At 43.8% G+C, this 13,533-nt stretch overlaps 1 protein-coding gene across 1 annotated transcript in view; it reads right to left on the bottom strand.

The window, feature by feature from the left end:
- ADAM9 (ADAM metallopeptidase domain 9) overlaps positions 1-13,533 on the bottom strand; it is a gene marked incomplete at its 5' end in the record, with an annotated part of 35,587 nt that overhangs the window by 11,976 nt on the left and 10,078 nt on the right. The window contains 5 exons of the mRNA XM_083368856.1: positions 3,808-3,900; positions 4,279-4,450; positions 6,048-6,181; positions 10,589-10,670; positions 11,718-11,887. Coding sequence (XP_083224982.1) covers positions 3,808-3,900; positions 4,279-4,450; positions 6,048-6,181; positions 10,589-10,670; positions 11,718-11,887 — 651 coding nt within the window. The remainder of the gene's footprint in view (positions 1-3,807; positions 3,901-4,278; positions 4,451-6,047; positions 6,182-10,588; positions 10,671-11,717; positions 11,888-13,533) is intronic.

Below are 13,533 nucleotides of genomic sequence, written 5' to 3'. Positions count from 1 at the left end.
ACATGAAAATAAGTACCTATTTCTTCAGAACATTTCCAACAGCTAGGGGATACAGTTTTGTACATCTTAGCTAATTGAGCTGGAGGTTTCTTGAACACAAAATACAATTTTAAAGAAGAAATGTGTGACTTCCAACCTTTGTTTGTTTTTTGTTCTTAATCTGCATTAATCTGCATTAATCTTCCATCCTTCCGAGGTAGGTAAAATGAGGACCCAGATTGTTGGGGGCAATTAAGCTGACTTTGTAATAATGCCGCTTGGGGTGTGTGTGAAAGCCCTAATAAGCAGGCATATACATAGAATGAAGGCTACTGCTAAGCTTGTAAGCCGCCCTGAGTCTTCGGAGAAGGGCGGGATATAAATGGAATTAAAATAAAAAAATAAAAAAATAAAACTCAGTGGATCTGATCCTGCCAGTCAAAGCAGGCAACAGATTTCAAATCACTTTGGGGGGGAATCAATACATGCCAGTTGCCAAGTGTTCAAGTTTTGATCATGTGACCTTGAGATTGCTGCAACAGTCATAAGGGTGCAAATCAGTCATAAGTCACTACCTACACAGTGCTGTTGTAACTTCAAACAATCATTAAATGGTTGTTTGTAAGTAGACCCAACCTCAAACTAATTCTGTCCCACTAATTATATTTACCATTTACTCATCACAGCTCATCTAACATATTGTATTACACCTAACATATTGTATTACACCTCGATGTAAAAAAGATGTTGAGACTCTAGAAAGAGAGCAGAGAAGAGCAACAAAGGTGATTAGGGGTCTGGAGGCTAAAACATATAAGGAATGGTTGCTGGAATTGGGTATGCCTAGTTTAATGAAGAGAAGGACGAGGACTGACATGATAACAGTGTTCAAATATCTCAGGGGCTGCCCCAAAGAAGAGGGAGTCAAGCTGTTCTCCAAAGCCCTTAAAGGCAGGACACGAAGCAACGGATGGAAACTGACCAAAGAGAGAAGCAACCTAGAACTAAGGAGAAATTTCCTGCTCCAACACTGGAAGTTTTTAAGAAGAGACTGGACAGCCATTTGTCTGAAATGGCATAGACATTCTTGCCTGAGCAGGGGGCTGGACTAAATGACTTCCAAGGTCCCTTCCAACATCATCATCATCATCATCATTATCATGTTCCTCTGTGTACACTTGCTCTGTAGGACAGACTAATAACCATATAAGTGATAAATGTCTATCAAACAAATAAAACCATGATCAAAGGTTATCTCACCCTTTAACTGTTTTGTTCAACTGACTGAAGGTAATTCTTCCAAAAGTGGGTAAATATGATTAGCTGTGAACTTTTCATGCATAGTGAATCCCAGCTTGGTTATAAAGTGTAGTTGGAAAATGTTGGATACCTCCCAGGTGTTTGGATGTAATTTTTAAGGACACATTTGTGGGTTTTACTCCCAAAGAATTCCATGCAAAGATAAAAATATGCTATCTAGAAGTAAGGAAAAATACAGGTGATGGGGGCAAGAATTCCTTGGACTGAATTTCATTTTTGGTGAAATCTCTATTGTTTCCTTAGCAATAATAAGAGAAGTGGTGTCCAGTGCTACTTCTGGAGCATTTTTCTCAATTCTCTTTCTAGTTCTGGATACAGGCATTCCTTAACTAATGACAGGGTCATTTAGTGACCATTCAAAGGTATAGCAGCACTGAAAAAAGTGACTTACGGCCATTTTTCGCACAACCGTTGCAACATCCTCGTGACCACATGATCAAAATTCGGACGCCCGGCAAAAGGTTCATATTTATGACGGTTGCAGTGTCCTGGGGTCATTGATCTGCTTTTACAAGTTTCTGACAAGCAGAGTTAATGGGGAGGTCCACTTAACAACCGTGTTACTAACTGAACAACTGCAGTGATTCGCTTAACAATGGGGGAAGAAAGGTCATATAATGGAGCAAAATGGGATGTAATAACCGTGTTGCTTAGCAATGGAAATTTTGGGTTCAATTGTGGTCCTAAAGCAAGGACTAACTCCACTGATTGTCTCCCATTCAAGCATTCTGGCTCTGTTTAGGCTCTTCCCACCCCCCATGATCAGTCATAAATTGCTAGAGTCTGCCTTCTACTGGCGCTATCTCAAAACTACAGAGTTGCTAGGGAATCAAATTTGCTTTTTCAAAGTGGAAAACGCAGCAGACGATCTTGGTTTAAATCGTCTTGAAAAACATGCTTAAAACAACGTGTGGTTCTTTGCAGGTAGTCCTTTGCAGGTAGGACCACAACTGGGACTGGAATTTCCGTTGCTAAGCAAGGCCGTTATTAAGGGATTCGTGCCTGATTTTTGGCCACTGTCCTTGAGTGACTGCAGCTTCTCTCAGCGACGTGAGAAGCCGGTTGAGAATTTTGCAAGTGGCAATCACATGATCCCAGGTCGCTGCAACTGTCATAAGTACATGCCAGTTTCCAAGTGCTTGGATTTTGATCATATGACCATGAAAATGTTGCAACAGTTAGAATAAGATGACAGAGTTGGAAGGGTCTTCTAGTCCAACCCCCTGCTCAGGCAGGAGACCCTATACCACAGTTCTGCAACCCGCGGCTCCGGAGCCGCATGTGGCTCTTTCAGCCGTCTCCTGAGGCTCCCAGTACTCTGCCATGTGCAGTCCAAAAAAAAAAAAAGTGGGACTAAAAAAGTTCAATCAATCAATTCAAATATTTATTTATTTATTTATTTATTCAATTTATAAATTTTTAAATATGCAGGGTAGGTGCGTATCTCGCCTTGGCTCCACTCTTCAGTCAAACCCTGTTCTGTGCATGCGCGCATGTATGTGCATGTGCACACATTTTTTTGCGGCTCCCAGTTTTTCCTTTTGTGAGGGAACCGGTTCCGAGTGGCTCTTTCACTGTTTCAGGTTGCTGACCCCTGCCCTATACCATTTCAGACAAATGGCTGTCCAGTCTCTTCTTAAAAGCTTCCAGTGTTGGAGCATTCACAGCTTCTGGAGGCAGGTTGTTCCATTGATTAATTGTTGTTAAGTTGTTAAGTGTGAACACTGGTAGTAAAAAGTCAATTTTGTTCAGCACAGTCTTAACTTTAAATGGTCGCTAACAAATGATTGTAAGTTGAGGTCTTTCTTCTCTTTCCTGGCACTTCTTTAGACTATAGTTAGTCCTCGACTTACAACCTCAATCGAGCACAACATTTCTGTTGCTAAGTGAGACATTTGCTAACTGGATTTTGCCCATTTTACGACCTTTGGACTGCAAGGCGATCAAACTGGTCAGTCCTAGAGGAGATCAACCCTGACTGCTCTTTAGAAGGCCAGATCCTGAAGTTGAAACTCAAATACTTTGGCCACCTAATGAGAAGGAAGGACTCTCTGGAGAAGAGCCTCATGCTGGGAAAGATAGAGGGCAAGAGAAGAAGGGGACGACAGAAAATGAGGTGGCTGGATGGAGTCACTGAAGCAGTAGGCGTGAGCTTAGATGGACTCCAGAAGATGGTAGAGGACAGGAAGGCCTGGAGGAACATTGTCCATAGGGTCGCGATGGGTCGGACACGACGTCGCAACTAACAACCACAACAATTGAGTGGTATGTAGATATTGTTTATGTCTCTGTGCCTGTTGAAGGCCAATTTGTCTGGCGTTTTTGGACTTACCTTGGCCTAGGGATATTCCTGTTCAGCAGAAAGCGGCCAGGGCTGCTTTGAACTCAAGAGGCCTTATTTTTAAGCAAAAGCGCAGCATTGCTCTGATGATATGCTTGTCCCAAAGTAAAGCACTCATTCACCTCTGCCCCACCTGCTATGCCTTTCGGGAGTTTAGACGTTCTTACCTGACAATCTTTACAGCAATCTCCGTAGCCGCAGCTGGACCCTGAGCGCAGCCTGCAAGTTCCTGCCTCACAGCAGGGATCAGATTTACACTCCTGAAAAAGACCCAACACATACAGAAGGTAGAAGAGGGGTTTTCAGCCCCATCTCCTAACCCAAAGATGAAAGTCTGTCTTCTGTGTGCAGACAAGTAGATCTGGGCATTCTTAGGCGTGAGTGTCCATGTGCAAATGACTTTTCACATTTATCCTGGCCTCACACAACACTGTGTGGGAATGTGGTCGCTGTATTCCTCCTAACCCAGCCATTAGACATTTCTTCAGGGCAAACTAGGTCTTAAAGCACATATCAATTATCCACGGGCAATTTCCACTCTTCCTCAAACCTTCTTGAAATTTCATTCACTTTTCCCAAATGGGTTGGAAGCTAAAACTGGGCCTGGCAACCAAGATGTCTTTATGTGCGTTACTTACCTCCGCTGACCCACAGTCACACTCTTCTCCTGCATCCACAAGCTTGTTGCCACAGTATGGGATGCTGTAGGTTTCATCCGGCCTGGGAAAGTTGAGAAGGCAGCTTCCGCCCTTGTTCAGGGTTAGTTTTTCGAAGTCTTCCTCACTGCACGTGCTGAAATTCCTGGCACCGCTACAAAGAGGGGGACATTTTAAAAGCTTTTCAGTTAAGCCTGTCGGTAAACAGAACGGTGTTCTGGATTTGGGAGTGGAATTAGAGGGATGGCAAAGAGCATTTTGATTGACCAGCGCTTGATATGTGGCTCAGGCCCAGGGCAACCTTTATGTGAATGAGCAAGCCTCATCCCTAGTCACCATTATACAAGAGTAGTTATCCTAAGTTCTCACCAACTCTGTCCACCAGCCTTCAACAGTTTGGGGACTTCAGATCTTTAGTGAATCTGAAATACCGCTGGGTATATGAACACAATCAGTGTAATTTTATTGGCAACAGTGAAAATTGGTCAGAAGTCACTTTTTTTCTGTGCTGTTGTGACTTCAAATGGTCACTAAACAAACAGCTGTAAGTTGAGGAGTACTTGTATGTCAAATCAATCTGTATTACATTCATAGACCGGCATTGAGGGATGGAGTGCAGCCATTGGGGAGAAATACAACACCGCAAAATAAAGCATACCGTTTTATTTAGTTTAATGTCATTTATTCTGTTTAGGCCCAGCAGCGGTTTGTTAAAGGTGACTTAGCAACTGTTCGCAGTTCACAGTTACAACATACTTCTGAAGGTTACTTACGACACAGATTCAAAGCTTCAATGGTCGCCCCCACCCAACAGTCAGTGATCACACGTTAGGCATTCCGCACCTGCTCCACGTTTACTGTATGGCCATGTGCAGCGTCCTGCAGTTATGTGACTGTGATTTACAACATTTTCGCCAGAAACTGGCTTTTGCTTCTGTTTTCCATCAAAAACTGCCCATTATAGAGAATGGATTTCTTTAACAATCACGGTGTTTGCCTAATGACTGCAGCATTCACTTTATGCCCTGTTGCGTTCACTTTGGAACCACTGCAAAAAGCCATAAAATTGGGCACAGTCATATGGTGAGCGATTTAATGACCAGCCTCGCTTACGAACATAATGCTAGACTCTGTTATGGCCGTAAGTCAAGGACTTCCTATAGCGCAGCCTTCTAAGATGTTTTCCACTTCCTGTTCTAGTTTGCAGTTCTGAAATTCCCTGGAAGTCTTCTGTGCAAGTACTAACCAGGCTGGGCTTTACTTAGCTTCAAAATAAGGCAAGATTGGTAATAGAGCATATAATAATAATCCTGCAACAATATCTATAACAGCATTAAACACCAACATCTGCCTGTCTCAGGTCCTTGGAAAGGACTTGATAAATAGACAAAAATGGCAAATCCAATCTGAACATCTGGCTGATTGTGCAATGTTTCGTAATAATTTCAACCCCTTCTATCATTTCATCTCTGTTAGTGAGAATTAAGTCCAGTATAGCTGATCATCTACTTGAGAGGTCCTCAACCTCGACAACTTTAAGACTTGTGGGAGTTGAAGACTTGTGGGTGCTGAGTCTTAAAGTTGCCAAGGTTGAGGACCCCTGCTCTACGTCCCTCCTCTACCTTTCGGGAGACAAAATTGTCTGCTGGGTTCATAAGGAATCTGTTTGACCTGTGCAATTCCCAGGAATCTGTTTGATCTTCCACTAGGTGTGAAAAGACCTTTGGAAAATAGAATTGGGAGTTACTTACGATGCTCCAGAGTTCATAATACAGTTGCCTGTTTCACAGTGACAGTTCCTATCGTCATCGTGGTTCATGCCCAGGTTGTGACCAAGTTCATGAGCGACAATGGATGCAAATGCCTGCAGGCTGTTGGGTCCAAACTACAAAATATCACAGAGCAAAGAAGACGGCATGGATTCCTTTGTCAGGAGATTCTTACACCAACAGTACTAGCCAAGACGTGAAGCTGTTTCCTAGCTGCTGGAACATGGGCGGCCAGTTTAGAAAAAGGGACAGCTTTGAGATGAGCATTTGGAAAAGGCCAAAGCGGTTCCTATTTGCAACCTACAGAATTTATATCCCAGACTTGTTGGGAAGCATAAAGAGCCATCACTCTGTTTTTTTTCTCAAGTTCTCAACACAAAAGTGGGTTGCCTGCCTCACTTCCTTGCTTTTGGAGAACTGACTACTACCACTGACTATAAGAACATTTTCTATCCAGCTGAAGACCAGACTTGGTCTTTGAGAAGCACACCACAGGGACTTTCCACAGGAGCCTGAAGACCTGATTTTGCCAGAGGGCCTGGCGCCCTAACAGAGCAGTATCATCACCCTGGAGATGGTTGATGAATTAAGAGGCAATCCCACCTCCTCCCCACACATCCTGTTCCCTCCCTATCTTTTAATTATAATTTTATCTGGATTGGGACTTCTATTTTTATTGTTTTAGACATATTTATATGTTACAATTTTCATGTTTCATGCTGTAAGCCGGTCAGAGTCATTTCACTATAAGAGGCACGGCAAATGGATTTAATAATAAATAATACTAAATAAATCACATGTTTGTTGTTGTTGTTAGCTGCGAAGTCGTGTCCGACCCATCGCGACCCTATGGACAACATTCCTCCAGGCCTTCCTGTCCTCTACCATCTTCTGGAGTCCATTTAAGCTCACGCCTACTGCTTCAGTGACTCCATCCAGCCACCTCATTCTCTGTCGTCCCCTTCTTCTATTGCCCTCGATCTTCCCCAGCATTAGGCTCTTCTCCAGGGAGTCCTTCCTTCTCATTAGGTGGCCAAAGTACTTGAGTTTTAGCTTCAGGATCTGGCCTTCTAAAGAGCAGTCAGGATTGATCTCCTCTAGGACTGACCGGTTTGATCGCCTTGCAGTCCAAGGGACTCGCAGGAGTCTTCTCCAGCACCACAGTTCAAAGGCCTCAATTCTTTGGCGCTCAGCCTTTCTTATGGTCCAACTTTCACTACCATACAATGCAACTGGAAAGACCATAGCCTTGACTATACGCACTTTTGTTGACAGGGTGATGTCTCTGCTTTTTAGTGTGCTGTCTAGATTTGCCATGGCTTTCCTCCCCAGGAGCAAGCGTCTTTTAATTTCTTGGCTACAGTCCCCATCTGCAGTGATCTTGGAGCCCAGGAAAATAAAATCTGTCACTACCTCCATTTCTTCCCCATCTATTTGCCAGGAATTGAGAGGGCCAGATGCCATGATCTTGGTTTTCTTAATGTTAAGTTTCAACCCAAGTTTTGCACTCTCCTTCTTCACCTGCAACAAGAGGCTCTTTAGTTCTTCTTCACTTTCTGCCATTAGAGTGGTATCATCTGCGTATCTTAGGTTGTTGATATTTCTTCCGGCAATCTTAATTCCAACTTTTGATTCATCTAGCCCTGCCTTTCTCATGATGTGCTCTGCATATAAGTTAAATAGGCAGGGCGACAGTATACAGCCTTGCCGGACTCCTTTCCCAATTTTGAACCAATCAGTGGTTCCGTGTCCAGTTCTCACTGTTGCTTCTTGACCCGCATATAGGTTTCTCAAGAGACCAATAAGATGGTCTGGTACTCCCATCTCTTTAAGAACTTGCCACAGTTTGTTATGATCCACACAATCAAAGGCTTTAGCATAGTCAATGAAGCAGAAGTAGATGTTTTTCTGGAACTCCCTAGCTTTCTCCATGATCCAGCGTATGTTGGCAATTTGATCTCTAGTTCCTCTGCCTCTTCGAAATCCTGCCTGCACTTCTGGTAGTTCTCGATCCACATACTGCTGAAGTCTAGCTTGTAGGATTTTAAGCATGACTTTACTAGCATGAGAAATGAGTGCAATGGTGCGATAGTTTGAACATTCTTTGGCACTGCCTTTCTTAGGAATTGGAATGTAAACTGATCTTTTCCAATCCTGTGGCCACTGTTGAGTTTTCCAAATTTGCTGGCAAATTGAGTGTAGCACTTTTACTGCATTGTCTTTTAAGATTTTGAATAGCTCAGCTGGAATACTGTCACCTCCACTAGCTTTGTTGTTGCTCAGCTTTTCTAAGGCCCACTTCACTTCACATTCTAGGATGTCTGGCTCGAGGTCAGTGACCACCTCATTGTGATTATCAGGGACGTTAAGCTCATTCTTGTATAGTTCTTCTGTGTAATTTTGCCACCTCTTCTTAATCTCTTCTGCCTCTGTTAGGTCCCTGCCATTTTGGTCCTTTATCATGCCCATTTTTGCATTAAACGTTCCCTTCATTTCTCCAATTTTCTTGAAAAGATCTCTGGTCCTCCCTATTCTATTGTTTTCTTCTATTTCTTTGCACTGTTCATTTAAGAAGGCATTCTTATCTCTTCTAGCTATTCTCTGGAATTCTGCATTCAATTGGGTGTATCTTTCTTTTTCTCCCTTGCCTTTCGCTTCCCTCCTTTCCTCAGCTATTTGCAAAGCTTCCTCAGACAGCCATTTTGCTTTCTTGCATTTCTTTTTCTTTGGGATGGTTTTGGTTGCTACCTGTTGTACAATGTCACGAACCTCTGTCCATAGTTCTTCAGGCACTCTGTCTATCAGATCTAATTCCTTAAATCTATTTGTCACCTCTACTGTATATTCAACAGGGATATGATTTAATTCATACCTGACTGGCCTAGTGCTTTTCCCTACTTTCTTCAGTTTAAGCCTAAACTTTGCAAGGAGAAGCTCATGGTCTGAGCCACAGTCAGCTCCTGGTCTTGTTTTTACTGACTGTATAGAGCTTCTCCATCTTTGGCTGCAGAGCATATAGTCAATCTGATTTCTGTGTTGACCATCTGGTGATGTCCATGTGTAGAGCCGTCTCTTGGGTTGTTGGAAAAGAGTGTTTGCTATGACCATCGTATTCTCTTGACAGAATTCTATCAGCCTGTGCCCTGCTTCATTTTGCACTCCAAGGCCAAACTTGCCTGTTATTCCAGTTATCTTTTGGCTTCCTACTTTAGCATTCCAATCCCCCATGATGATAAGAACATCATTTTTTGGTGTTAGTTCTATAAGGTGCTGTAGTGCTTCATAGAACTGGTCAATTTCATCCTCTTCAGCACTGGTGGTTGGGGCATAGACTTGGACTACTGTGATATTGAATGGTTTCCCTTGGATTCGAACTGAGATCATTCTGTCATTTTGAGGATTGTATCCCAGTATTGCTTTTCCTACTCTTTTATTGACTATGAAGGCTACTCCATTTCTTCTGAAGGATTCTTGCCCACAGTAGTATACCTGATGGTCATCTGAATTAAATTCACCCATTCCTGTCCATTTTAGTTCGCTGATACCTAAGATGTCAATGTTCAGTCTTGTCATCTCTTGTTTGACCACGTCCAGTTTTCCTTGATTCATGGACCACCAGACACATCCACAGCTGAGCGTCCTTTCGGCTTTGGCCCAGTCGCTTCATTCTTTCTGGCGCTACTAGTACTAGCTCTCTGCTCTTCCCCAGTAGCATATTGGACGCCTTCCGACCTGAGGGGCTCATCTTCCAGCGTCATATCGTTTTGCCTTTTGGTACTGTCCATAGGGTTTTCATGGCAAAGATACTGGAGTGGGTTGCCATTTCCTTCTCCAGTGGATCACGTTTTGTCAGAACTCTCTGCTATGACCTGTCCGTCTTGGGTGGCCCTGCACGGCATAGCTCATAGCTTCATTGAATTACGCAAGCCCCTTCGCCACGACAAGGCAGTAATCCATGAAGGGGAATCACATGTTTACCGACCTGCAGACTGCGCTGCCAAAATGCAAGAGAAGAGTTGGAATCTAAACCATCCCAAAATGCAGACAGCCCTGGACTTACAACCATTCATTTACTTACTATTCAAAGTCACGACGGCACTGGTAAAAGGGACTTAGGACCCGTTTTTCACACTTACAACCGTTGCAGCATCCCTGTGGGCCTGTGATCAAAATCCAAGTGCTTGGCAACTGACTCATACTTATGACGGTTGCAGTGTCCCGGGGTCATGTGATCCCCTTTTGGGACCTTCTCAGAAGCAACGTCAATGGGCAAGTCAGATCCACTTAACAACCGTGTTACTAATTTAACAACTGCAGTGATTCATTTAACAACTGTGGCAAGAAAGGTCGTAAAATGGGGGGGGGGAGAAACTCACTTATCAAATGTCTCACTGAGCAACATAAATTTTGGACTCAATTGCGGTCATAAGTCAAAGACAATCTCTACTGCACTTTGTATCACAGTCATAAAAGTTGTAATTTTGTTTTTAACTTTAAGTGAGGCGCAGTTAATGGCAGCTTACCACATTAATGCCCCCAGCGTGACTTTTGGAGCACACCGTACCCACGTAAGCCATCCCAGCTGTGCCACCAAAATCCTTCCTCCTATAATGGAGAGGGAAATAATCCACGTTTGTTAATGACGACTAAGCATTAAGAATTAATTTTGTCTGAAGGTAAACTACCATCTGTTTATAACCACCCGCTGTACGGCTGGCAAGCAGTCGTTACTACATCGTTGCTAGTTATTTTCTTACTAGCCAAAAAGCAAATCACATCCATTCTAACCAAAGGAAGAATGAGGATTTGGTTTGCCACCTAAGATGTTGGCGGGGGGAGGAGGGGAGGAATGGGGGGGGGGAGACGACGACATTCTCACTGCCAGCCAAGGGATTTTCTTCCCAAATGAGTCTCAGCATTTTTAGACTGAAAGTCTTCAAAACCACATATTCTACCTCCAAAATGGGGGAAATGTCCCCGCTCCATTCATGCTTGAATGGACACAGAGAAAAGAAGAAAGGGATTAAAGCAGGGACGTCCGACCTTGGCAACTTTAAGACTTTAAGCACGGCTGGCTGGGGAATTCTGGGAACTGAACCCCACAGATCTTCAAGTTTTCAAGGTTGGAATCTCTAGATTAGAGAAGGTGACAGGATGTTGCAAAGGGAATCTGCCTGCAATACAGGTAGTCCTCAACTTAAACCATTTGGTTCGTGACCATTCAAAGTTATAGCAGCACTGGAAAAAACGGGACTTACAACCAGTCCTCCCACTTACAACGATTGCAGCATCTCCACGGACACAGAATCAGAACGTGGACCCTTGGCCACTGGCAACTATTTACCACAGTTGCAATGCCCGTCATGTGATCACCATTGACGATCTTCCCAGCTGGCTTCTGACAAGCAGAGTCAACGGGGGAAGCCAGATTCGTTTAGCAACCGAATTCACTGCAGTAATTTATTTAACAACACTGTCCAAAAGAAAAAAAAATGGCCCTAAAATTGGCCACGGCTCCCTTAACAACAGCCTTGCTTAACAACGCAAACTCTGGTCCCAACTGTGGTTGTAAGTCGTGGACTACCTGTGGGGCTTTTGTGCAGACAGAGAGTGTGGCCTCCTTGCCCAGAAGAGGAGGTGCCCGGATCTTACAGAACAAGCTGGGCGCTGTCGTGCCGTTGGCGTGGAACCAGGTTCTCCTCTCTCCACTGCACGAATTTGGCAAGGACATCGCCTGCGCTTCCTTCGATTCGGATCTTGTTCTCAGACGTCCAGATCTCCAGGCCGACCAGCACAATGCGGATGTTCAGTGTAAGGTACATCTGCAAACAGCAGAGATCATGGTGGAACAGAGGACATAACGGAGGTGGGTCTATGACAATTCGCCATGTCCAACTCACCACGGGACAACTCGTCACGGGACAAGAGTTACACTAATATCAAAGAAATGGTGGAATAGAATCATTAGAGAAAGAGGAGGGGTGGGATGAAAGGTGAATGCAGAGAAGAGCAACAAAAATGATTAAGGGACTGGAGGCTAAAACATGAAGAACAGTTGCAGGAATCGGGTATGTCCCTAAGTATAGTGAGGAAAAGGACCAGGGGTGACGTGGTCTTCCAATATCTCAGGGGTTGCCACAAAGAAGAGGGAGTCAAGCTATTCTCCAAAGCACCTGAAGGCAGGACAAGAAGCAACGGATGGAAACTAACCGAAGAGAGAAGCAACCTAGAACTAAAAAAAAATTTCCTGGCAGTGAGAACAATTAAATCAGTGGAACAACCTGCCTCCAGAAGCTGTGAATGCTCCAACACTGGAAGTTTTTAAGAAGAGACTGGACAGCCATTTGTCTGAAAGGGTATAGGGTTTCCTGCCTGAGCAGGGGGTTGGACTAGATGACCTCCAAGGTCCCTTCCAACTCGGTTATACTATATTCTGAATGGCAAAAATAAAGATATTTTTAAAAAAATTTACTTTAAATAATGAAATGTTAAATTGTTAAATTGTCCCGTGGCGAGTTGGCCGTGGTGAGCGGTCCCAATCCCAATGAAGGCTAAGTATGGTATTCATTAAGACTGACCGTTATTTTAAAAAGAGACCTCTTTGTTTCCAAGTAACTTTATAGACACTGCCACAGTTTTTTTCTTGGCAATATAATAAAATTGGTTTATCATCTTCTTCAGTTATATATTTTTTTCAATCTCCCAGGCTCGCAGACCAAAGACTAACCAGGTTTGGCTCTCCATAGCTTTTACCCAGATCATCTAGAGTCAACTAAGCGCTAGCATTTGCTTGGTTTGTCTTCTCCCAGGTGACTATTTTTAGTCTAGCCCAGGGATAGGCAACCTTGGCTCTTTTATGACTCATGGACTTCAACTCCCAGAATTCCTGAGCCACCATGGGGGAACTATGGCCCCTTCATGACTGGTGGACTTCAACTCCCAGAATTCCTGAGCCAGCATGGCTCAGCTTGGAAACCTCTCCCTTTCCCCACAGCATGGCTGGCTCTGTAATGCTGGGAGTTGAAGTCCACGAGTCATAAAAAAAGCCAAGGTTGCCTACCCCGGGCCTAGCCTAAGGCACTGGGTTTTTCTACTGCTCCCTCAAAATAAATTCGATTAAGTTCAGATATCACACTAAAACACGTCTTGCTTAACCACTGAATGAGCCACAACTGATGGCCTTCATACAATATTCTAAGTCTAAATCGTACAAACCACCAAATGGTTTATTGTGAATCCAGTCTGGGTCTGTCAAACTGGTCATTCCCCACATCCTTATACACTACCTGGAGACTTTGGGACATCAAATAAATAGGGTCTCCTGCTTGAGCAGGGGGTTGGACTAGAAGATCTCCAAGGTCCCTTCCAACCCTACCTATTCTATGTTCTAAATTGGCAAAGGCTGGTGCTTAAAAATAAAGGTCACACACACAGAGGGGGGGGCTTGATGCCTTTGTCTTGTGTAACA

The sequence above is a fragment of the Vipera ursinii genome (assembly GCF_947247035.1).
Source record: "Vipera ursinii genome assembly, chromosome: 8".
NCBI classification, from domain to species: Eukaryota; Metazoa; Chordata; class Lepidosauria; order Squamata; family Viperidae; genus Vipera; species Vipera ursinii.
Note: the sequence above shows the minus strand (reverse complement) of the source record. Positions and strands in the feature narration are given on the sequence as shown.